This window comes from Rhopilema esculentum, chromosome 12, assembly GCF_057945365.1.
Source record: "Rhopilema esculentum isolate cy_ngs chromosome 12, ASM5794536v1, whole genome shotgun sequence".
Classification (NCBI taxonomy): domain Eukaryota; kingdom Metazoa; phylum Cnidaria; class Scyphozoa; order Rhizostomeae; family Rhizostomatidae; genus Rhopilema; species Rhopilema esculentum.
Genome location: NC_142826.1, coordinates 6,409,698 through 6,433,229, shown reverse-complemented (window position 1 = coordinate 6,433,229; position 23,532 = coordinate 6,409,698). Strand labels below are relative to the sequence as shown.

The window sequence follows — 23,532 nt, the reverse complement described above, 5'->3', positions numbered from 1 at the left end:
CAAAACTCAGATTTTGGGATAGTTGGAGGGTCATGGTAGCCAACCTTCTGATAGAAGATGGTACCTGATGATGATATAATTGTGAGGTGATTTTCAAAGTAAAGAGTGTCGCAAAACCAAAACTTTTAGTCATTTTTGGATGTAGATCTTAAGCCAAACGATTTGTAACTTCAAAGAAATAAACCCAAAAAAGACTACAAAGATATGTTTCACTTACTAATAATTTTGACGGAAAGATAAAATTTCTTCCTGTTTTACAAATTTTTTGTATAATCAAGTCATCATTATCAATTTCTTCTCCCACAGGCATATGATGCTGAAGATGACGTCACAGTCTTTGGACAAAAGAATCACTGCAATGCATTTAAACACGTTAATTTGATAATTCGCCGTGAAAATATAACAGAGAGAGGCCTTACATCCAAATAACAGGTGTGTTAGCAAATAATTTTAGTTTTTGAAAATATAAATTTAATCGTTTTTTGGCAAATCAATCTTACAATGCTAAAGCCTGAAACTTAAATTAGGAATGAAGGTCTAGAAAAGACGATAGTCAGTTTACATCCGATCAGCCAACACTGTTAAAGGTAAGAGACTTTAAAGAAATGTTTCTCAACTTGTTTTAGATATCATTGATTTAGATATGAAACCTTAAACTTGATTCGCAAGTGAGCTCATAAAAGGTCACCAGCAGAGAGTGTAAAACTGTACCGGAGAAAGGAATTCAGAAACTCTTTTTTTAAGGTACGGACCCTACAGTGGGTCCTATGCTTTCAGAGAAAAAAAATCAAATTCGCTGCAAGTCATTAAAGCAAAGCAACATTTCTCTTAAGCGACATCATTTTTGACAACAAGACATTGACAACAGGGCTATTTTCACTTACCAGTGGGTAATCAGCCTAATCCATCTCATTGGTGTGTATAGATTGTTCCTTTCGTTAACTTTTAAGTAGCGGATAGACAGACCAGAGCAGACGTACATCGGAATTTCGAAATCGACGCTATAAACGAAAATCGAAGCATCACAACAACCTTTGCGCTAGCAGCTTTGAAACATTAAATAGAGTAGCACAAAGCAATGTACATATTGATATGCTGGTTTTCTCTATGTTAGTCGGATATGGTTTTTAAATACTCGAGGTGTTATTACAATCAGCGTTCACGATTCCAGTATTGCTAGGGTACTATCGGTAGCACGGTACATATGGATGAAAACATTTCAATTCATTTGTGATTTGTGCTAATAGATGTAACGATTGGAAGGGATTCAAATGTTTTCGTTGGATGTGCAGCAGGCACACAAGCTTCACGTAATTTGACATTTTACGGTGTATTGCTAACAGGAGCATATATAAGGAACAAGTTAAAGACATTATATCCGGTGTTACCGGGAAAAGGTTTAATTAAATTACCTGATAGGGCCAATCTCCTGCCTCGCTGAAGTTCCCGGACCAGGCAGGATGATCTATGATTAAAACCATACAATTTAATGAATAGTATCATAACAATAAAACATGCGCGATAAACCCAATGCAATATAGAAGCTGAGTAATGCGAGAGGGGTGTTTTAGCTATCCGTGTAAAATATATCCAAACTTGGCTGACATATGGCAAGAGGAGCACAGAGTCCTGCCATATCTACTACTTCTGCTCATTTCTTCAGAACCCAGTCACAGCAACTGAAATCTTTTTGAAATTCTCTTTCTTCTGCTCTTCTGCTCTTACAAATCTCAGCCGATTCGTAATGAATACAGTTTTCTTCATATCTAGAGGTATTCGACTGTGTTCTTTCAGATAATATGGTTCAAGCCACGAAGACTTGAAGTAGACTCTTACTAAATCATCATTTAACAACTTTTTATTGTTTGTGTATTAAGGAAAAGGCAGTATGAAATAAAATGTATCGCACTCTCTTCTGTATTCCTGCCCTTTTTCTTATCCCAACCTTCAAATAATACTGATTTTTTTCTCAACTTGAGTAAAAGGGAGAAAAAATACAGGGAAAAGCACCTAAATGCTTTTTTTAAATTTCATTACATTTTAATAAATTTTTAAGATATCCTTTATCCATTCTAACTTGAAAATCCTCAACATTCCGTTGTTCAGGCCTGTGTTCAGGAAAATCAAAATCCACTTTCTAAAAGAACTTCGAAAAAATATTCCTTTCTCTTCAGTATCTCTCCTCCCCTAAAATCCCGTCAAAAAATTTAAAGGTTAAGTCACTAACCTCAAACTGAAATACACGAGAGAATACGATACATATAGACGTTATATTGGTATAGGGAATCTCTTTCATGCCTTACAAATGCTGACATCTCCTGGGAAACTATAGTGCATGAAATAACGATACTTCTAGCTTTGAATCAGAAGGCATTCCCTAAAAAGGTTTCAGCAATATTGTAACTTCACAATTGGTCATCATTGCTAAAAATGTTTGCGTTAAAACAAGTTTTGGCTAAAACAAGAAAATCAATAAGAAAAGAGCACTAACTGGCTGCTCGAAAAAATAAAACCTTATTTGTGTAGTTACCTTAAATTTAGCAAAATGTTCTCTGCCACCTAGCATTTTCTTAATTCCCCATATTATACATTTTTCATTTGCTTTAAACTGTGCAGTCTTTGATCCTGTCGTGACTTCGTGTGATGTGCTATAAAAAGAACTTTCGTGACACTATTCTCAACTAGCTTAGAATGAATATGCTGCTACAGCTAAGCCTTTATAGTAAGCGAAACTTCCTTTTCATTAATACAGCGGCTTGGTCAGGTCATTGTGATGCTTGTATCAACTAAGCAGGTCATTACACAGCTTGGTTGATACACTTGGACCAAAATCTTTAAAATATTTTCAGTAAATTGTGCGACACAAAAATATAGAAAAATCTGTATAAAAGTAAAGTTTTTCTATCTTGTTTATTTTGTCAAATTAACAGCACTATATTGATGAGGTTATTTGTTGCATCATTGCTACTTGCTAATGATACGCAAATAAGAACTTGCTACAAGTTTCATACTAAATTGTTTCTAATGAGGAGGAACGATCTTAACCCGAAATTTCAGCTTGTAAGTTTTTATTACATTAGGTTACTATATGCAGGTATGAAGGGTGTTGATATTGTGTGGGGGATGCCTGTGCAAGTCTGCGTTGTGTCTGTGTGTTTTCTGTACTGCAGTTGCTGCCTTTCCAGCCTGTTGCGACGGTGGCGGTAGCTATGGTGGCGGTAGCTATGGTGGCGGTAGCTATGGTGGCGGTAGCTATGGTGGCGGTAGCTATGGTGGCGGTTCTCACTTCTCACTTCCAGCTTGTTTCAGTGCGGACAACTGCAACGGGTCTAGGTCCTGTGTATTCAGGGCCGAAAAGGGAAATTTAGTACCCTGGCACGCTCTACATCAAGCCAACCTCCACGTGGTGTATCCTGGCACCTCCGGTTGTTTAACTGGAGATAACGAGGCTCTGGCGGGGAAGACTTGTGGCTCCCTAGGTTAGCCCTGCAAGCCCACCGGCGGGTGGATACGCCCTGGCGGTAAACTACCCACAAGAAATGTTACCTTGCAGAATTGCCTATTTAGGACAAGGTTGCGCCCACCGCTTGCAACAGTGGTTGACTCAGAAAACTCTGCTACAATTACTGTTATGCCGAGATTTACCATAGAGCTAGGGCGTACCCCAGAAGCGACGCGCATCAATATCCCCCGGTTGGGCCGAGAAATAGACAAGGGGTACCGTGGAATCCACGACTATGGTTAAAGAAGCAATTGGAACTGGAAGTTGGAGCCTGAAATGTTGGCTAAATGACAGGAAGGGGGAACAGAATTGGTTGAAGTGTTTTAAAAGAGAAATATCAAGATTGTATGTGTACAGGAAACCATATGGAGTGGAAAAGGTGCTCGAGAGTCGGGCGAAGGCTTCAAGATCTTCTACAGCGGAGAAAAGAATACAAGATATGGAGTAGAAATCATCATTGATCCAGCGTTTAAAGATAAAGTAGATGGGGTGGGAAGACCATCTGAAAGATTAATCAGAGTGAAAGTTATGGGATTGACAATATCTCTAGTTACTTTTTGAAGCTTGCTTTGCCCTTATATTGGGAACTCTCTGGCTTTCCTGTTTAACACATCCATTGAAACTAGCCAGTTCTGAGATGCATGGAAAGTAGCAAGAATTACCCCGATTTTCAAAGATGGAGATAAGACCGAAAAATCCAATTATCGTCCCATATCAGTCTTGCCTGTCATCTCAAAGCTCTTTGAAAAGCTTGTTTTCAACCAGCTGTACCAGTAAACGAAAAAAAGTGTTTTTTTACATCTGACCAATCAGGTTTTGTGCAGCTACATTGCACACTAACTCGTTTGCTTAAAATGTTTGCTGACTGGTACAACGGGCTCGATCTCGGTAAGCTTTTGGGTTTGGTATTTATCGATTTGAAAAAGGCATTTAATATGGTCGACCATGATATTCTCTGTAAAAAGCTCAAACTTTATGGCGTTCAGCAGCGAGAGCTGTCTTGGTTTAGGTCTTACTTATCCAACCGCAAACAATTCTGTAGGGTTAATGGTGTCGATTCAAATGTCAGGGAAATAGAAGTGGGAGTCCCACAGGGTTCATCCTTTGGCCCTCTTCTATTCCTCATATATATATCAATGATCTTCAGGCCGGTTTACACGATCATATTTAGGTCACATTTGCATCACATATTTTATGTGATCACAGAATGTGATCGTGTAAACGACCTTACAAGTTGCTTGAAGTTGTACGAAGCAGCAAGAATTAATCCTTTTTAATTGCCTGTTAATTCGATGTCACAGATTTTTCATTTGACCAGTGATCAAATGGAAATGTCTGTGATGCAATTTTTTCAAAGGCACCGACAAGTCTTTGCTGTCCTGGGTAGATCGGGAACTGTTTGGCGCCCATTTTATCAGTGATCTGCCTTCATTAAATGTTTACGTTTCATTTGTTGTCAGTGGAAGTCGAGAGCGAGGAAGATAAGAGAGTTTTAGCAGCTATTTTATTAGCCTGCGCAGTGATGAAAACAAAAATAAAAAAAGACGGAAAAGGAGTTGTTGGACAAAGCCCTGGCTATGCAGGCACTACGAAAGGGGCATATATAATGGCCTGCAGGGACAGATTTAGCGGGGGTGTGGGGGTGCAACACCCCCCAATAGTTATGTGTTCTTCGGTAAATTTTGTTTCATTCGGTAAAAATCATTTGTTGGTAGTCAATGGTAAAAAAATAACGCTAAGATTTTACTTTATTTATTTTTATCAGTATTTATTTTCTTATCAGTAGCGTAGCGGGGGGGGGGGATATTCTCAAATGTATTTTGAGCTGACCTCAAGGGTATCGTCGCAAAAATTCACGGGCACCCTAAAATTCAAATTCAAATAACAATGGCTGATTTTGCCACAGGTCAATAACCAACTCGACAATTTTGTCTTTCCATTCGAATTTCTTGACTTTCCTTCTGTTTTGGTACGGTTTGCCTGCAGCTGATTTAATGGCCTGAAATGAGAATGAAGACTCTTCGTAGTATTCTGATTGCGTATCAGGAATGAATTCCACGTCAATGTTGCCCATCTTTCTAGAAACGTGGGTCACTTTCCTCAAATACGTCGATACAAATGAACTCGAAATAGTACCCAGGACAGCAAAGACTTGTCGGTGCCTTTGAAAAAATTGCATCACAGACTTTCCATTTGATCGCTAGTCAAATGAAAAATCTGTGACATCGAATTAACAGGCAATTAAAAAGGATTATTTTTTGCTGCTTCGTACAACTTCAAGCAACTTGTAAGGTCGTTTACACGATCACATTCTGTGATCACATAAAATATGTGATGCAAATGTGACCTGAATATGATCGTGTAAACCGGCCTTTCCACAGGCCATCCAAGATTCCTCTGTGACTATGTATGCCGATAAAACCAGTCTTTGTCACCAGTCTCACGATTTGACTCAGCAGAATGAGGCAATTAATTGCGATCTCAAGAAATTGGAGACTTGGTTGTGAGGCAATAAGCTTTCACTGAATGTGGCAAAAACTCATTCAATGCTCATATCCACCAGGCAGAAAGGCAGCTCTCTTAGAAGTCGAAATGAAGCCTTGGAACTGAAGATAAGCGACAATGAGCTCGAAGTAGTTCAAAAACAAAGTACTTAGGAGTGCAAATCCATTGCTCATTGGATTGGAAAGAGCAAATTAAGGCAGTCTCCACTCTCCAGGGCGATCGGCTTTTTGAGACATGCTAGATCCTTTCTGCCTATGGCAAGTTCAAAAGCTCTTTTCACTTGTATTGTGGAGCCCCACTTTCGATACTGTTGTTCTGTCTGGGGTTGTGCTTGGTCTACAGATATCGACCAGTTACAAAAACTTCAAAATCGTGCTGCTAGGATCATAACAAATAGCAGCTTTGATACCCCCAAGCAGACCACTTACTGCAGAGTTGGGCTGGAAGACCATTGAAGAGCTCATTGGCAATGAGGCTGAAACAATGGTCTTCAAGTCGCTCTATGATTTGGCTCCTCAGTACTTGTGTAGCCTCTTCACCAAAAACTCAGCATGCTCCTCCCGTAGCCTCCGGAACACTTAAACTGATTTGAGCTTGCCAAAGAAAAGGTCAGCAAATGGACAAAAATGCTTTTCTTTTCGGGGAGCTAAACTATGGAATAGCCTTCCTGCTGAGTCCAAGACGGCATCCTCCCTGAGTGGTTTCAAATAATCAATACAGGGTTGATTAGTTCCTTTTGTACTGCATAATACCATGTAATTGTAAATAGGTTTTTAATATTATGTTTTTTTATTTTCTAGTATTTCAATTATAAACTGTAATTGGTTTCTATTGGAGGGCCCCTTGAAAAACAACTTCTGTTGAAGGGCAACCCTCCCTAAACAAATCAAATATGAATAAATACAATATATGAAATATGAAATATGGAATGTCATATCAACATGCGCACCTAAACCGGAATGGACGTGGCAGAAAAAGTAAGGTTTCATGAGCAAATTGAAGATCTAGTCAGCGAGACACCGAATGAGAAGATAATAATTGATGCTGACATATTCGGAATCGTTGGTAGCAAGACTGGATCATTCAGAGAGATCCATGGAGGAAAAGGTTTCGGAAATAGAAACGAAGATGGCGATGAAAGCCTTGAAAGCGCTGAAAGTCTAAACTTAGTCCTGGTTAATACTTTCTTCACCAAAAGACGGGAACACCTCATTGCGTATAAAAGTGGAGGTAATGAAACCGAAATAGACATCGTGTTGAGAAAAACAGACTTTTGGATGGTGAAGGATTGCAAAGTAATCCCAGGAGAAAAAGTAGTAACGTAACACAGACACCTATGCACAACATTGATGTTTGATGAGAAAGTGACTAAGAAAAGAAAGGAAAGTAGGAGAGGTAGCTCAAGAATACAAACACGAAGTATTAGCAAACTTCAGAGAAGAGAGAGATGTTGAAGAAACTTGGAAGAATATGAAAAATACAAGTTGAATAAATATTGTGCTTGCTCCTACCTCAGTGTTGATCTTGGTACTGGTAGGCGAACTATAACATTAGCAACTGAACTGCAAGGAAAAATTATAATCGTCATGTGATCAAAGAGTTTCATAGAGAGTGAAATGTAGAAAGGGACGTTTAAATTAAACATGGACTTTAGTTAAAGGCATTATATCCTGACGCATTTCGCTGGCCATTTAAATTCTCATTGGTTAGACAATACAATAGACCTATTTTTACGGAGCCAATCGGCTATCTTCAATGCCGCAAAGACTATTGCTAACTCTGAATGGTTGACTGACGGGATATAGTTTAGTTTTAGATTAAATAAATTCGGTTTTAGAAGACAGACGAAGCTTAAGAAGTCTAATATACATGTTTAGAACCCATTATTATCTAATGCCCGCGCAAACATTCTAAAACATTCAATTATTTGTTTCGAAAGGAAAGACGCTTTTGTCTTGAATATAAAAATCATCACACGCTTTTGAATATTATGTAAATGGTTCAAATGTGAAAAGTAATAAGTTTAACAAGAATATTTATTTAATACAAATGTACGCTAATTGGTGTGTAGAACATGACGGTTCTAAGCTGAAATTTTAATTTCACGATTAATATTATAACTAACCAGCAGAAGCATCGAACGGAAATATATGAAATATTATAGTGCTAGATATGAATATCATATAAACTACATTGTGTACAGAACAGGACGGTTCTTAGCTGCTTCTTCGAGTTTCATGCTTGTACAGCTCTGCCTATACGGTATACGGCAGCGAGCACTTTATGACAGACCAGTACACTTACACAGTAGTTTTTATCAAATATGATATAAAACAACTTTAAGGCGCTTGCAAGAAGCAAAATTTTAAGTTTCCTATAATGTTGATAACCACTTACTTTGATGTTGGAAGTTCACAACAGAGTTTGAGCTGGACATTGATTGACCTGGATAGAATAATTATGTAATTAAAAGTGTTGAAAGAACAGCTGATAACTCCTTTTGATCTATCCAATCTTGTTCAAGTTAAGTGTTCTATGTGATCATTGTATGCGATAGATCCCTTTCCCTTCGATAAAGATCTCAATTATCGTCATCTTTATTGTAAATATAATCTAGTCAAATAATAATAGTTTTTTGTTTTAGTATTCAATATAATTTATTTCATATCGATTCATTTTAGAAATAGTGAATCTAAATTGACCGCTTAAGGACATCAAGAATATATCACACACACACACACTGTTTCGTGTAGCTTACAAAGTTGTCTAATTCATATTTATAAAACAATTCGCTTGTTTATAACAAAATTGGCATAGTGCAGATTGTCGATGATTTCCGAAAGTTTTGCATAATAATCAGATATGTCAACTTCTCATGTCAATAATCAGACTGCGCATGTTCTCAGTGCTACATAGATCCATGCACAAATGCACTTGAGTCAACCCAGGGACTATTCAAAACATTCTTTACAGTGAAGAATTTCAACATTCTGATTTGAAGATGATAAAACTACTTATTTAAACAAAAACTATAACTTCTGATCAGAAACTAGAGGTAAGGTAAAAGCCTAGGAAAATCATAATTGAAATACGATAGTTAATGTAACTGCAATAGGTTGCCTTGAAAATGAAAAAGCATAAATGAAAAATCATCACCGACACCGAACAAAGTTGAATGCTCGATCGTACAGGTTACTACTTACTTGCCATCTTCAGCTTCATCTATATAGGGGTATAAACGAAACGGCAACGGCTTTGGAAAATTGCCAGTTATTCGATAACTCATGGCATTGAACTGCAAAGACCAAACATATCAGGAATCAACGTCAGATTAATCTTCATCAAGAATAAAATTATGATTGCTTGAATAATAATGAGTTCTTTAAAACTGACCGACTCTGATTACATATTTTGATAAACGTCAAATCTGTTGATCATTTTTACTTCGCCATCATTGCTTGCAATTCTTACACGTGTGATTTCCCCACCACAACAACATAAATTCTCCACATAATTGGTCTAGGCCTTATCGAAAATGTAGGGTTGACGATAAAACATATTCAAGCTTTATTATTATTATTATTATTACTATTATTATTATCGATTTATTTAAAGTTGGCTTTTTAATTTAAATAGCTAAAATAACAGCCAATTAAGGCCAACTAGAACTAAAAGAAAATACATTATAATTCACAAAGAAAAACAATACCCAGAAATGACAAAATTAATTAATCTAAAAACTATAAATCTTTGATAAAATTTTACACAATCTGCAGGTGCATTAATCGCAATTCCACTGTTTTATTTTTCTTTTAAATTCTTGTCTCTGGTAAATATTGGTAGCAAAGATTGTTTTTAATTTGCATTCGTGCATGCAAAAAGTATACAAATGCAAAAACTGTCAAAGACAGATTGTTTTAAGACGATTTAATTTAATATTTCTATGAATCAACATTAATTACTTTCTTATACCTCACCATCCGGTGGATCAATGTTTAACTGGCGATTTTTCTCCAGCATATCTGCATCAACTTTTTCATGTAGACTGTAATCATCAAATACTATGCTTCTATGCGATCCTGCAACTGAATTTTACAAACTGTTAAAAGCACACTTCATTTAAGAAGAGCTATTAAGTTTAGAGATTGCGGGGTCTTTTATATAAGACGTGTTGATCACAACAAATAGAATGTCAACTTTAAGCTGACCATGATGTTAAAATGGAAGTATAGAAATATGAAATCTAGTGCAATAATGAATGCTTGGTAAACAAAGAAATAGCTTAGTGCATGGAAAAATGATTGAGAAAAAGAAGCATTGAGTTTATGAATCAAAAGTTTTAATAAAAACAGAAAAAATCAACAGAATTGTTTATGAGTATGCATTACAATAGCAGGCAAATGACATATAAAGGTATCAAAAATTTGTTTCGGAAAAAACAAACATTCAAGCTTTTGGTCTAAAGTTCCAATTATGTCGTGAAATATTTGCTTTTTTTGAAATATCATCGAATCCCTAACTTACCAGCACCTGGGTGTCCAAATACAATGTCTTCGTTTAGGCCGATGCGTATTTCTATGAAGAGATGCAGTCTTGTAAAAAATTATAGAACGAACGCAACACCAAATGTTCGTTATACAGAAATGCATGGTAATACCAAAACGTCTTTAGAATCTGAATGTATTTTAATGGATTGTATTGGCTTCTCCAGAGATAGAAATGATTAACAATATAACTATGCTTATGAGGGATGAAAGTGATTTACCTGGATTTCCAGCCAAAAAGCTCTTCACTTGAATACAGCCGTCTATTTCCGATCTGATGAGATTCCCCTACAATTAGTAAGTTTGATTATATTGAAGATGTTTATTCTATTTGTTATTAACTACTTATTTTATACATCCTAACTACTTATTTCCTCATTTTGCTACATTCTATTGCTGGGAATCTAGCATTTAGCCAGCGTAAAGATTGTGAAATTTATGCCGGCTAAAACGTGTGTTTGCATTTCATTTCCAATTTAAGAGGAAAATGAAAACGACTGAATAACTTTCAAAATTGTTTGTTTGATCAAATTTTTTATAACATAAAGGGTCGTCAGCCAAGAGATTTCCTCCAGGCACACATTGACACTACAAATAAGGCCTGAAGCATGATTAAAAATGGCCACATAAGGAAGAATAATAGATTCTTACATCAGCTGCGAATAATACTGTGAGCCTTTCAAGGACGTCAATGAACACTTCATTCTTACGGCCTCCTTTCTATTAATGCAATAAAGTAAAGAAAACAACGATACATTAGAAAATGTCAGGTTTAGCTATTAAGCTAAAACTAGTATTTAGAATCCACACTTGAAGAGACTTTAATTTGGTGACAAACACAAAGAAATATTTGTTTTTTGAAGTTTCATATCAAAGGGTATCAAGAAAAGGTTTGTCGACAAATCCTGGAAATATTTCTTCACTTTGAAATAGAGATCAGATATTTTACCATACCTTTGTTGTCGAATGCACAGAAACATTTGAGGCATTGCTTGGTAGAGTAAGTTTGTCAGAGCCAAACTGAAAAAGAAAAGGTTTAATTATTGGTCAAGATAAGACTATTAATGGAAGGATTGTTTCAGTTATTTTACACGTATTGTTCTAAAGTCTATCGCAATACAATACAACACAATACAACACAATACAATACAATACAATACAATACAATACAATACAATACAATACAATACAATACCAACAAATATCAACAAATATCAACAAATATCAACAAATTTCAACAAATTTCAACAAATATCAACAAATATCAACAAATATCAAATGTTACTTGCTAAGGTGTCAAAATAATATCGGTATTAGGTAATTTTCTTCCTTGACTCTTGATGAGAAAGATAATTAATTTGATGTATGTTGTATCATGGAAACTTTCCCACATATGTGTGGCTAAAAATGGAAAAAGGCTACCTATCGGGAAAAATATCATATACAATCTTTTCTGACCGTAACAAAGGCAAAATATTTTTTTTTAATTTCAGTTAATTATAACTTCTGCTTTAAAAAATCGTTCCTCGTTATATAAGTCTGATCTATGTCAATCTTCTTTGCTTCTGCTTGCCTTTACTATCAGTTTGAAAACAGCCAGCTATAACAATGAGCTTCTGGCATAAACTCACGGTCATTTTGCTACCAACCACCAGTCCTAGAGCCTCAAACAACCAACCAATAATAGAAGTCGCACTTTGAATATAAGATTGTTGCCAAATTAATGAAGTTTTATTATTAATCAAACTCCAAAATCAATAACATGGTCAAATCTTATAATATCTGGCATTCAGAAAAGGAAAAACTACCAAGTTTGACCCAGTTGCTTGTTTGGAGGCACCTTCACTATCTTTCACCATGTGAACATCATGGAATACGAAAGATTTCAGCTGCTCAGTTGAAGTGATCTGTGGATAACCGAAGTCCTGTGAAGAATGAGCAGATTTCTCGTTGAAAACGCAAAGAGGCAATAGACTGACTTAAACGGTTAACACAGGGAAAGGACCTCAAGTGCTTAACAGGACCCAGTGCTTAACAGTGCTGAACAATGTGGTATCAAGAGTCAAATTTTGCTCATAAAGGCAGATGGGTCATTTCAGCCCTTTCTATAACGGGGATCTGAACGAGATTGGCTTGGAGTCAAGTGAAACATCTTTCGATTTCGTGACACCAGAATTTTATTGTTGTTTTTTCGAAAGAAAATTTCTCTTGGTTGCTAAGTGCAATCAATTGCCCTCGCAAACAAAAATGTTTAGTTTAGCAACTTTTTTGCGACAAATTGTGACATTTTTTGGGTAGCAACCAAGTTCTTGAAGTCTCAAGCACTAAGGAAAGGAACATTATTGATACCGAGTATTAAATCGAAGATTGGCGTTGAAGTGGGGACTCCAAGCTCATTTGAGTCAAACAGAGCTGACTCTTTGAAACACGGTCTTGAACAGATTATTATTTGGTACATATAATGTTATTTGCTGAACACTTCTGATTTGAAGGACATATTTTTAGATTTTTATTCTCAAATGATTGTTTAGTCAAAAACTACACACATAGGATTCCAGTAAAAAAAAATTAAACAATACAAAGCAACTATTGCCAAAATTGCATGACTCAAAGGTTGGTTTGGCTGCTTAATAAGAAAAGTAGAGTCGAGTACATTGCTAAATGTTTTTAATTATTTGTAGAAATTATCTATGTTCTTACACACAAGTTCGAAAACCTTGATCAAAAATCTAAATTGGTTGAGCAATGCATTCTGTCAGGACTAAAGTTTTAATTCCCTTCTGCAAGAAGGTTCAAAGAGACTTTCCACATTTTGTTCAAAGAAGAATTTTTTAATACTTGCAGCTGTCAGAAGAGAATTTATAAGAAAAGAGAAGAAGAGAAGAGCAACCATTGCCAAAAGTACTTAAGACACCAAGCAATTTGCGTTGTGTTTTTATATTTTTCAATTCTTTTTCCGGATACTTCTATTTCCGCACCCCTTCCCCCCCCCTAAACAATGTTGATTATTTACAAAAATATCATAAAAGAACGCAAAAGAAAGTGCTTCCTAAAATCCTAACCCGTTTCATAGTAAACTAACATTATTCCGCGGGGGAGAGGGGAATGATTGGTTTTGACCTTGGAAACTGACGTCAGCGTTTCAAGACTTTTGGCAGGGATTGTACATCCATTTCCTGACAGACTTTCATTTCCACCAATACTACTTTAACTGCTAAAGGCTACTTCAACAGCGAAATACGTATCTTGACAATATTAGATTTTTTAGCAAAGCGTTTTTTAAAATTTGGCATTGTCATTAACTTACCAGAACTTCATCTAATATTTCATATATTAGCGTGAAATTCCATCGAATTGATTCTTCATTAAGAACACCACAATAGTCTTTACAGATGCTTGCAATTCTGTTGGAAAGAAAGCCATTCAGCCATGAATATTCATCTTTGAGACAAAAACTGAAGAAAAACATCACTATCATGAAGATTTTATTCCTTAGCAAATCTTCATTGACAAGGATGTACGAAAGTATACTCAACCTAAAAAATGAAATTTATAGATTATAACAAAAGCTTTAAGTGCAGATAAACTTGAAATAACTATATTGTGAAAAATATAAATGCAGATGTTGAGCTAAAAAATGATGAAATTTACCTGTTCAGAAGCTCTACGACATAAGTAGGACTAACATTTGTTGTCTTCGTAGCTGCTACAAAATATAGGCCATATTTCTTCACAAAAATAAAATGTGTGCCTTCCACAGTCTGAAAGAAAAATTAATAGCAAATGAAGATACGATGGATACACCAACTAGAAGAAATAAAACTATCTAAGCGGTTATTCAGTTTTCATTTTTATTTTAAAAATTCTTTATCAAGGGTTACCATTCAGTTGAGTAACTGTTTTAACTTGAGACCTGCCACCAAAAAGTTGAAATCAGTATGTAAACACTGAATATTTTCAATTTAGGGCTTTCGCTATCGCACCAGTTCGGTATGAGCATGGACTTTGTGTCAAATATTAGAGATTATTCCCAGTTCTAATTGAGGGTACTGCGAGACCGCACTTGGTGTAACGTAAGAGCTCGTTGTAAACATCAATTTATACTGAGACAAAATCTTACAAATTGTGGTGTGTACAATCTATTCAGTCGAACTGAAAATTTTGCTAGGTGCTGCCACAGCATCTCCAGACAAAGCCACAACAATCAAATTATGGCTCCACATTGCTGAAATATATGTTTCTTAAAGGTATCTTCTTGGACAAATTGATCGCCATATTTCAAAAATCAAAAGGCTATGTATGCTATTCTTGCGAATGAACTTTGCCTTACGTCCTTATTTCAAATTATCAACAATCACACCAAGATATTAGCTTGAGATTCAAAATCGATAAAATTTCCTGAAACTTGAAAGCATGGGACGACTTCTGATGCCTTGTTTTTATGTTCCTTGCTTTCCAGCTGAACCAATTATCATCATGACTTGTGTTTTGACGATATTTATAGAAAGCTTATTTCCTTGTAACCATTTCTCAAGTCAAGCAAGCTCGGCCTTGTTATCAGCACAAATCTCTTTAATTCTAACCAAATATAAAGATACAACAGTATAATCTGCCTACATATTTGCTTGTGTGTGTTTATATGAAACATGAATAAGAGAGCTTCAAGACAAGATCCTTGAGGTACCAATATATTAGTTCCCGCTATATTGGAAGCTAGACTGGCTGATTTTGCACAGGTGCCTGCTGTCTATATAAGGGTACCAAACATTGTGGCATTAGAGCAAATAGGAAACAAGAAGAAGTGAAAATCCCGAAAATATACTGATATCAGTGTTCGCTAGAATTCAGGTACATGCAAAGTTGATTAAAGAGGAGTTTCAAACAATATGGAGAAAATAGGCAAGCTATATTAGCCTATAGTTTGAAGGATTATCAGGCATGCTACTTAAGATTTCAGTTTTCTTCTGAATAATCTGTAAAAGGCCAAATGTGTTGTATATAGCTGCTGTATGTACACAAGTGATAATTCTTTTTGTAGCACTGTCTGGAGGATTTTCCTGTAAAGTCATGTCATAATCATTTTGTTTATTTTCAAGATGATAAAAATAGAGATAGCTTTCCAATGCCTCTGAAATTAATTCAAGAGGATCCATTGAAAGCCTGTACAAAACAACCACTTACTAAGGATGACCTAGATTTGAAAAGTTCAGCCTCAATTTCAACAAATTCTAAAGCTCCTTTGGGAATTTCGAATGGATAGAAGGGTCTTTTTGGTACTGTAAAAAATATGCAGATTAACAGCAAAGAAACATCTTCTAATGGCCTCTTAGATCTGACTTTCAAATTGCAAGGAAATGTTACGTTTCCATGGTAGTTTTAGATTGACCTGGCACTTTTGAGGACCAAATTTTACTTCAGCTGAAAAGCTTGCAATTTTTTCTCTAATTTAAGTAACAATGACCTCCTCTGGATAACTATTCTCCTGAAAGATATTTTTCAGTTAGTTGGGAAGACTTTTAACACAATGGGTTATTTAATTTTGTATGCTAACTGATACATTTAATACTTACAAAAACTGGGTTAGCTTCATCTTTGTTTGATGCATTCAACTTCTGGAAAAATATTTCAGCAGAGCCCTTTACAATATCTCTCCTGTCTTCGACAGTAAAGGAAATACACTTTGGTTATAAAGGTAAAAAGCTCGAGAGAAAAGAGCTACAATAGTAGTATAAACTGAGTTATTAAACAATGGCTTATTCTGTACATCCAGGTATTTCTTTAGAAATTGCAACAATAGCAACAGACAGCCAGCCTGGTTAAGGGTATATGGGTGCCTGCCCTTTGATCTAAATAAAAATTGGTAATGTCATAATTGCAGCCTTGTAAGGCAAACCATTGAAAGAAACCAAATGATATTGTTCAAATTACAAATCACATCCAAGAAACATACCAATGAAAGGATACAGTCCCTAAAAACTAATGTGTCCCCTCGTGAAGAGAGTATAAAAAATTGAGATAGCATGTTCAATTGGGTTAAAAAACAAAAATCATCTTTTCAGAATTTTTATTTCTTTTATCAGGCCTAAAACAAGGAAAAACATTTATCAGTCTGCAAGTTTCGAAAAAGGATACAGCTTATATATATATATATACTATACTATGTTCATAATTTTTATGTGCATTGTTTAACATTAACTTTCCATTTGTTGTAGAAAACTGTTTTATAAAAAATCTTAAAAGAAAAATAAACTCCTTCAAAGAAATTTCTCTCAAAACACTTGCAATTTGCAAAAATAATTTCATAATTGGTATTCAAACTATTTTCACAAACTTAATTATGTTCCAGGTCACTTTTTTAAAAGAGGGGAAGTCGGATAAACAAAGCTAATATTTATGCTTTTTATAAAAAACTAACGTTCATGTGACTTGAAGTTTCTAGTTTGATATGTAATAAAAGTCTATTTAAAAGCTCCCTTTAACGAGGACGGTTGATGGCATGATGTATCATGAAGAAAAACACGACTCCCTATAGCGTCTGTACTAGCTTTACTCACTAACTGCCGCATGAGAATGTTTCGGTGACCTTTGAAAATATCAATGCCATTTAGTAGCATTATAGCTCATCGTAGTCATCTTATTTACAAACCTTTGTCATTGATAAACTTTCACTTCCTTCTATTTCCTCTGTTATTCTAAGAAAATATCATTTTCAACGAGCCTCCTATTGGAGAAAAAGGTGGTATCCTTCAAATTAAGGAGGCACGAACACAACTTCTCTGGACCTCACTTTTTTCTCGGAGGAGTGTATTACACCACAATTCGTTCCTTTCTGTGTGATCACTCAGTTTTTTACCAATATGAACATCCGATGTGCAACACCAGACGATCTAATGAATATGCAGCACTGTAATTTGCTATGCCTTCCAGAAAATTATCAAATGAAATACTATTTGTACCACGGACTGTCCTGGCCCCAACTTTCATATGTTGCAGAAGATCAAAACGGGAAAATTGTTGGCTATGTCCTTGCAAAGATGGAAGAAGAGTCAGATGAAATCATACATGGTCACATCACTTCTTTAGCTGTTAAGCGATCTCACAGAAGACTTGGACTTGCTAGGAAACTGATGGAGCAAGCAGCGAGAGCAATGGTTGAAAATTTTGGCGCAAAATACGTCTCCTTGCACGTGCGCAAAAGCAACAGGGCAGCATTAAAGTTATACAAGGCCTCTTTGAAATTTGACATTCATGAGATCGAGCCAAAATATTATGCTGATGGTGAAGATGCTTATGCTATGAGACGAGATCTGACAAGTTTATCCATGGAAGAAAAGGAGGCTGATGCACCAGAAATCGATGAATCAAAATTAGAAGACAAAAACTGTAAAGAAAATTTAATAGATAAAGTTGAAGACTTGCAATTAAAATAAAGCATGTGAACTATTTTATCCTGAACTTTTCTACAAGTTAGATTATATAAGCAAGATATTCCATGATGTTTCCCAGTAGATTGAAGCATCTCCTGCCTTATGCATTATGATATATACCCACTTCATGATATCCAAATTTGACATAGCTATTGTTTCCACCTGATGTCTGATTAGAACAAGTCAACTCAGTGAATTCATATTTATTTCATTTATGCTGCTAGAACTGGCTTCCATTGACCAGTTTGTAAGGTCACGACCGACCATGATTGATTTTAGCTCTCCAATAATAAAAGTAGAAGTGGTCGTGCCTAAGTGAAACTCACCTCACAAAAAGTTTCATAGAGTGTACCAAAGCTTAAAGTGGTACCAGAAATAATTATGGTAAATGTTGCTGTTTAGTTTTTCTTGTCTTTTAAAATGAGCTTTTTTCCTTTCTTGTTGGTGTATTGAACCAGATTACAACCCTTTTCCATTCCATGTGTGATAGGCTGCAGGGAAAACTGTTCCTTGGTTGAATTAATGATTGGTTTTTTTGCATTGATTTGATACATCAACATTTCTAGAATTTCATTGCAGCTTTGTATTTATTATTCAATGTAAATCTCACTTTTTGGCTGATATTTGAGATAAATTGGTCACTGGGACAAAAGATAATTACTGGAATCTTGCATTCAACTGTCGCTAATACTTCTGTAGCTTTATTCAGTCTGGGACTCTTTGCTTGGTGTAGCCAAAAGCAGGTTGAAAGCTAGGGTCACCAGGTATATATTATAGTTTCTTCCACAAACAACATGTGGGTACCTGTGACAGCTGTTTCACTATTGGCACATTTGAAATAATTGGTAGTGCAAAGCATATTAGGCCTGTAATTTTTGCCATACACAAGAAAGCACACACAGATGAAATGCTACCAGATGAAAATTCTTATCAAGGTGGTTATGATAGTTAACACATATGATGACATTATAAAGTATTTGAGAATTGTTAACACCATTGTAGTCATAGCTATACACTATGCAATATACACAGATGACTAACTAGGGTTTTACTATAGTTGCAACTGCATGTGTGCAAGTTATCTTAAAAGTTGTGCCCAGGGGGCATGTGCAACACATCTGAGGATCTAAGGGGTCTACACATTACACAAAAGTCTTGATATTGCAAGTTCATGTAAAGAATAACATTGTACTCCTTTTCACAACTGTAGTGTGCATTTTCTTGGTTTTCTTGCTTGAAGATTTGGAGTCAATGTCAAAGCTACAAGGCCTGCCAAAATTATTGGAACAGTCCCTTGATCTTTCCTACTTAACGTCTCTCCTTCCCAGTGGTGTCACCAAGGGGTGGTATGAGGGGAGGGTAATTACCCCCCCCCCCCCACCCACCACTTTTGTCAAAACATGGTCTACATATTCGAAAGCACTAGGTAGGGGTAGATCATATCTCCTAAGGAAATTTGACCTGATACAAAGCACTGAAACGAGGCAAATAGGGTGTGGTCTCACAGGCAACACCCATTACCCTCCAAATCTGCAGTAGCTGGCGCCGCCACTGCCCCTCCCCATATACAATGTTGAATTCCGATTAGAACATGACAACAAATGTAGGTTGGACCGTAAATTGTGTAACCGATCTCTAGCGACATTAGACCAGACAGATATTGCGGGGAGTACCACTTTGGGGCGGGGAAATTTTGATTCCCAGTTTCGAGTTATGTATCAACTGGGGATATTGAATTGTGATGGTTTTACGCTGTTTTTTGGGGTAAAATGGGGTTAAATCAGGAGAAGTTCCTGCCTATCCTCTTCGAAGGAGAAACGTTGCTAAAACACTGATCTGAAAAAATGGGCTGGAATGAACTTTTTAACAAAATAAATCTGGTCTAAGCAGTGGAATATGAAGAATAGTTTATCTTATTTGGTAGAAATACGTTTGAAGTAGTAAATTTAGTTAGCTCTGGTAAAATAAGAAACTGGTTATCAAAATTTCCCCGCCCCAAAGTGGTACTGCCTTCCATTTCCGTCTGGTCTACATGTTCATCTTCCTTCCCAACATTGTTTAAAGGGGAAGGGGGATCCGTCTTTTGAAATGGGGAAATGAACTGAAAAATCTGCATCTATTACGAGTGCAATCGCGGTGTTCCAACTACTTTTGGGGCGGACATTGTAGCTCTGCCCAATGACTGGTTTCTATGTTACTAAAATACAGGCAAAGCGAATCGGCAGAAACCTCGTTTGTTTAGATGGTTGCCCAGCAGCGAATCGTGTGGCTCATTACCAGTCTTGGTGGAATCACGTAATAGAATCCCGAATGAGTAATCCCAAATGGAACTTTTTCTCCGCCTCTTTCCAATTAATGGTCAATATTCAGATTTGTCTGTTTTTGCGGGAAATTTTATATTCCTCTTCTTAAGCTTATCACGAATCCAGTGCTTGTATAAATCTATCATTGTGGTTATTTATGCAATAACATGCCAAATAAACTCAACCGCCATCTTGCTCAAATACACCCGATTTTATTTACTCGACAATCCATTTACATTCGATTACAACGAGTGCCGTGCTTCCGCTTCATATCTCATATTGGAAAAGACGGGGGCTATCGATTTGCACCTCGATTTGCTCCTTATGCACACTCTAGTCACGCTTCTAGTTGTTTATGTAAGAAATAGGAGTTGTGGAGCTATTTTGCTTAAATTTCGAAAATTTAAACTTAATTAAATTTTTTGATCACACTGTGTACTTTCTATTGAAACTATTTCGAATATAATTCTTTGAAAATTAAATTTTTATATTTTCATACAGACCCATACATTTTAATTTAAAAATTTTCCCCAACAATTTTTGAAGGTGTTCCTGTTATTTTCACTTTTCTTTTGCGATGATTTTTTCAAGGACAAAAAACATGAGTTACACTCTTTTTTTAAAAAAAAGCAATTTTATAAGAACACGAGCCTCAAAATTGGTCAAAAGTTAAGAACAATTTAAGAACAAGCTAAGCTTCTGCAAAATGCAATTTGGATCAACGTTTTTTCTCAAAATCGAGGATTTTTAGCGACGTGTGGGTACTTTTTCGGTGAATATTCAAATTTATCAGCAAATTAAGGCTGTCTCACTCACTTTGTTGGCAAATGAGGCCTGTACACCACCCTAGAGCGAAAAAGCTAGCACCTGCACTGCTTACACCCTATCAGATTAAAAACAAATTAAGAACAATCCAGCCTCAGATTTTTGAAAAAAATTAAAAACAGTCAACCTGAACTTGAAAAAAGTTCTTATAAAAAAGAGTGTAAGAGCGTATTTGTTTACTAAAGCGAAGCTTGGAAAAAATATTGATATATCCAGGGCTTTTTATCTGTTTCACCAAGATGATCCTTGGATTGGCGTTCTTACGAAGTAAAACCACCCATTCATATCCAACAACATATTTTACAAAAATATTATTGATATTATTAAAGATTACTACACATGATATTTAGGTATTAGTCTTTAAAAAAACTTGTTGGCCACTGTGTGTCCTCAAAATTAACCTAGCCTATAAAAAATTTTTCTCTTAGACAAAAGGCATTTAAAAGAACAATTTTCGATATCCTAGTGTAATTCAAGCTTAATTTTTTTATGCCAGAAAATAATGTCATAGCGACAAAGTTTATCTTGCGTGGGCAATTGATCTCGATTGTACCATTCTCGTGAGTTGCCCCCTGATCTCAAGTCACTACATTCGAATGAATGTTGAACGTTATATCATCACTTCACTTTTTAGGCAAGAGATAACTCGCTTAATGAAAGAAACTTCTCTCGAATGCAATCATGTTGGTAGCGCTCGGGGTCAAATAGGGAACGGGGTCAAATAGGGAAATCGGGGTCATATAGGGAAATCGTTGATAACTTCAAAAATTTGACAGATATCTCAAAACCAACCTCAGAATCGGATTCGGCATGCCTCAATCTACCTTTTAGATGCTTATTTAATTCAACTACGGCAATTTTTACAGAATAAATGATAATGTTTTTCTTCTACGTTAGCTTGATGCGTGTCTCCTCCGTAGCGACGGGAGCAAATAGGTAAAACACGTTGAAAAGCATCGATTTAACTAAAAATAAATAGCAAAAGGTAGAAATATCAATATAAAATACACATTCTCTTCATATTCATCCAAATTTCACACATCCTGCAACGAGGGTTACAAGTTTTCTCTAAATAAATCAGCTGAGTGATCGACGCGCTCGGGGTCAAATAGGGAAATCGACATTTGGGGTCAAATAGGGAAATGACTAAAAACTGCAAGAAACAAGCACGAAAAAGAAAACTAACCTCATTCCAAGGCAATGAGTAATTAAATCTGCTCTTTCTATCCGTTTGTCTGCTAGAAATCAAGCTATATCGATAGATAGATACAATTCAGACAACGTTCGACACGCACTTAGGCCCTTGTTTACAGATTGATCTCCTCCACAGTTTCGGGGTCAAATAGGGAAACAGCTGCCTAAAGCCAATAATTGTTAGGAGCCCTGTCTTCTGACATTTGTGCCATTTGTCTTGTTATTATTTTCAAACCAAATTTTGAAATACATTTTTCTTCAGTTTCATTTTTACAAAAAAATTAAACACGGAGTGCCTTAGATAAAAAATTTTTGGTTCTTCTTCATCTCAAGTTACCAAATGTACATAAAAAGTAGCCAAGAATTGTACGATTATTGGGGAAATATTTTCTTCATTTTGTTGCTCTATTGTCTCTAATAGACGGGTCCCCGGTGTATAAATTTCAGAAGAATTTGCACCCCCCCCCATTTCGCTTATTAACACCCCTTTCCATTAAATTTTACAAATCTGTCATGAGCAGAACACGCAATTTTCACTTGTCAATGACTCCTCTTGTTGTTATTTTTTAATTGTCATAATTCCTCTTGTTATGTTTGTCTATCTTCATATCTTACAATCTATCCATCATCAAGTAATCAGTGTCACCATTCTATTAATTTCATTGCTTTTTAATTAAAAGATTTACCAACATCCACTCCTTCTATTGTAGAGGTGGTGCTGTGGGCCCATCTCTACTATTAAGCCCTTAGTTTTATATTTATCCTTAGTTAGTATCAGCTTAGTCTCATCGTATTTATCGAATGTATGATATACAAATATGGCTTGTTCTTTAGTAGTTACTAAATCATTCAACTTCTTGTAAGTTTCAAGCATTGAATCGCACTATTGAATCGGACAGAGGCGGTGCCACGAAATCGAAACGCTAAAAATGCATCTCCCAGACTAAAATTTCACAAATTACTACACCGCTCAGAATAGACATTTCGATCGATTTTTTTTCAAAAAATTTGGGAGGGGAGGATTCATGCGTTAGATAAAGAGAGAGTGACCTTTGGTTCACATCGATGTTAATAACAAGAAGCTGCTATATTGATTGCCAGGGTGCATTTAATGTAATCAGGCCAGAAGATCTTTAGCTTACACTCAGGTTTTTTGGCGTTCCGAGTGCAAAGTAATAGAAGACATTTTTGGCATACGTCTCCAACTGCTCCCCTAGTCAAGGGGGTTGTGG

General features: G+C 35.9%; 3 protein-coding genes across 4 annotated transcripts; 2 read left to right on the top strand and 1 right to left on the bottom strand.

Annotated features, from left to right (window-relative positions):
- Positions 1-203: 203 nt before the first annotated feature.
- LOC135681755 (uncharacterized) lies at positions 204-17,256 on the bottom strand. 2 transcript variants are annotated; one of them, XM_065196356.2, is made up of 18 exons: positions 17,198-17,256; positions 16,516-16,633; positions 16,122-16,207; positions 14,203-14,312; positions 13,859-13,955; positions 12,360-12,476; positions 11,506-11,571; positions 11,203-11,271; positions 10,773-10,839; positions 10,532-10,582; positions 9,980-10,092; positions 9,211-9,302; positions 8,405-8,452; positions 7,519-7,569; positions 2,531-2,648; positions 1,413-1,465; positions 885-1,001; positions 204-353 (listed from the first exon to the last, which is right to left on the bottom strand). In XM_065196356.2, the coding sequence occupies exons 2-18, from the start codon at positions 16,571-16,573 to the stop codon at positions 329-331; spliced, it is 1,338 nt and encodes a 445-aa protein (XP_065052428.1). In that variant the 5' UTR covers positions 16,574-16,633; positions 17,198-17,256; the 3' UTR covers positions 204-328. The 2 variants fall into 2 exon arrangements, with proteins under 2 accessions (XP_065052428.1, XP_065052429.1); XM_065196357.2 differs by lacking the exon at positions 17,198-17,256 and adding an exon at positions 17,106-17,136.
- LOC148958724 (uncharacterized) lies at positions 6,313-14,312 on the top strand. Its single transcript, XM_089111873.1, has one exon. The coding sequence runs from the start codon at positions 6,967-6,969 to the stop codon at positions 7,330-7,332; it is 366 nt and encodes a 121-aa protein (XP_088967999.1). The 5' UTR covers positions 6,313-6,966; the 3' UTR covers positions 7,333-14,312.
- Positions 17,257-17,300: 44 nt separating the features above from the next.
- On the top strand, positions 17,301-18,556 carry LOC135681758 (N-alpha-acetyltransferase 11). The gene has a single exon (XM_065196361.2). The coding sequence runs from the start codon at positions 17,409-17,411 to the stop codon at positions 17,979-17,981; it is 573 nt and encodes a 190-aa protein (XP_065052433.1). The 5' UTR covers positions 17,301-17,408; the 3' UTR covers positions 17,982-18,556.
- The last annotated feature ends 4,976 nt before the right edge of the window (positions 18,557-23,532 follow it).

Bases quoted from the DNA above. Each gene is read 5' to 3' on its own strand.
- LOC135681755 (XM_065196356.2), bottom strand. From the start codon at position 16,573: ATGCTATCTCAATTTTTTATACTCTCTTCACGAGGGGACACATTAGTT. The intron at 10,583-10,772 runs GTAAATCACTTT...ATCTCTTCATAG, and splicing joins CTTTTTGGCTGGAAATCCAG to AAATACGCATCGGCCTAAAC. The intron at 2,649-7,518 runs GTAGGAGCAAGC...TTCTTTTTATAG, and splicing joins GTACCAAGATCAACACTGAG to CACATCACACGAAGTCACGA.
- LOC135681758 (XM_065196361.2), top strand. From the start codon at position 17,409: ATGAACATCCGATGTGCAACACCAGACGATCTAATGAATATGCAGCAC.
- LOC148958724 (XM_089111873.1), top strand. From the start codon at position 6,967: ATGGACGTGGCAGAAAAAGTAAGGTTTCATGAGCAAATTGAAGATCTA.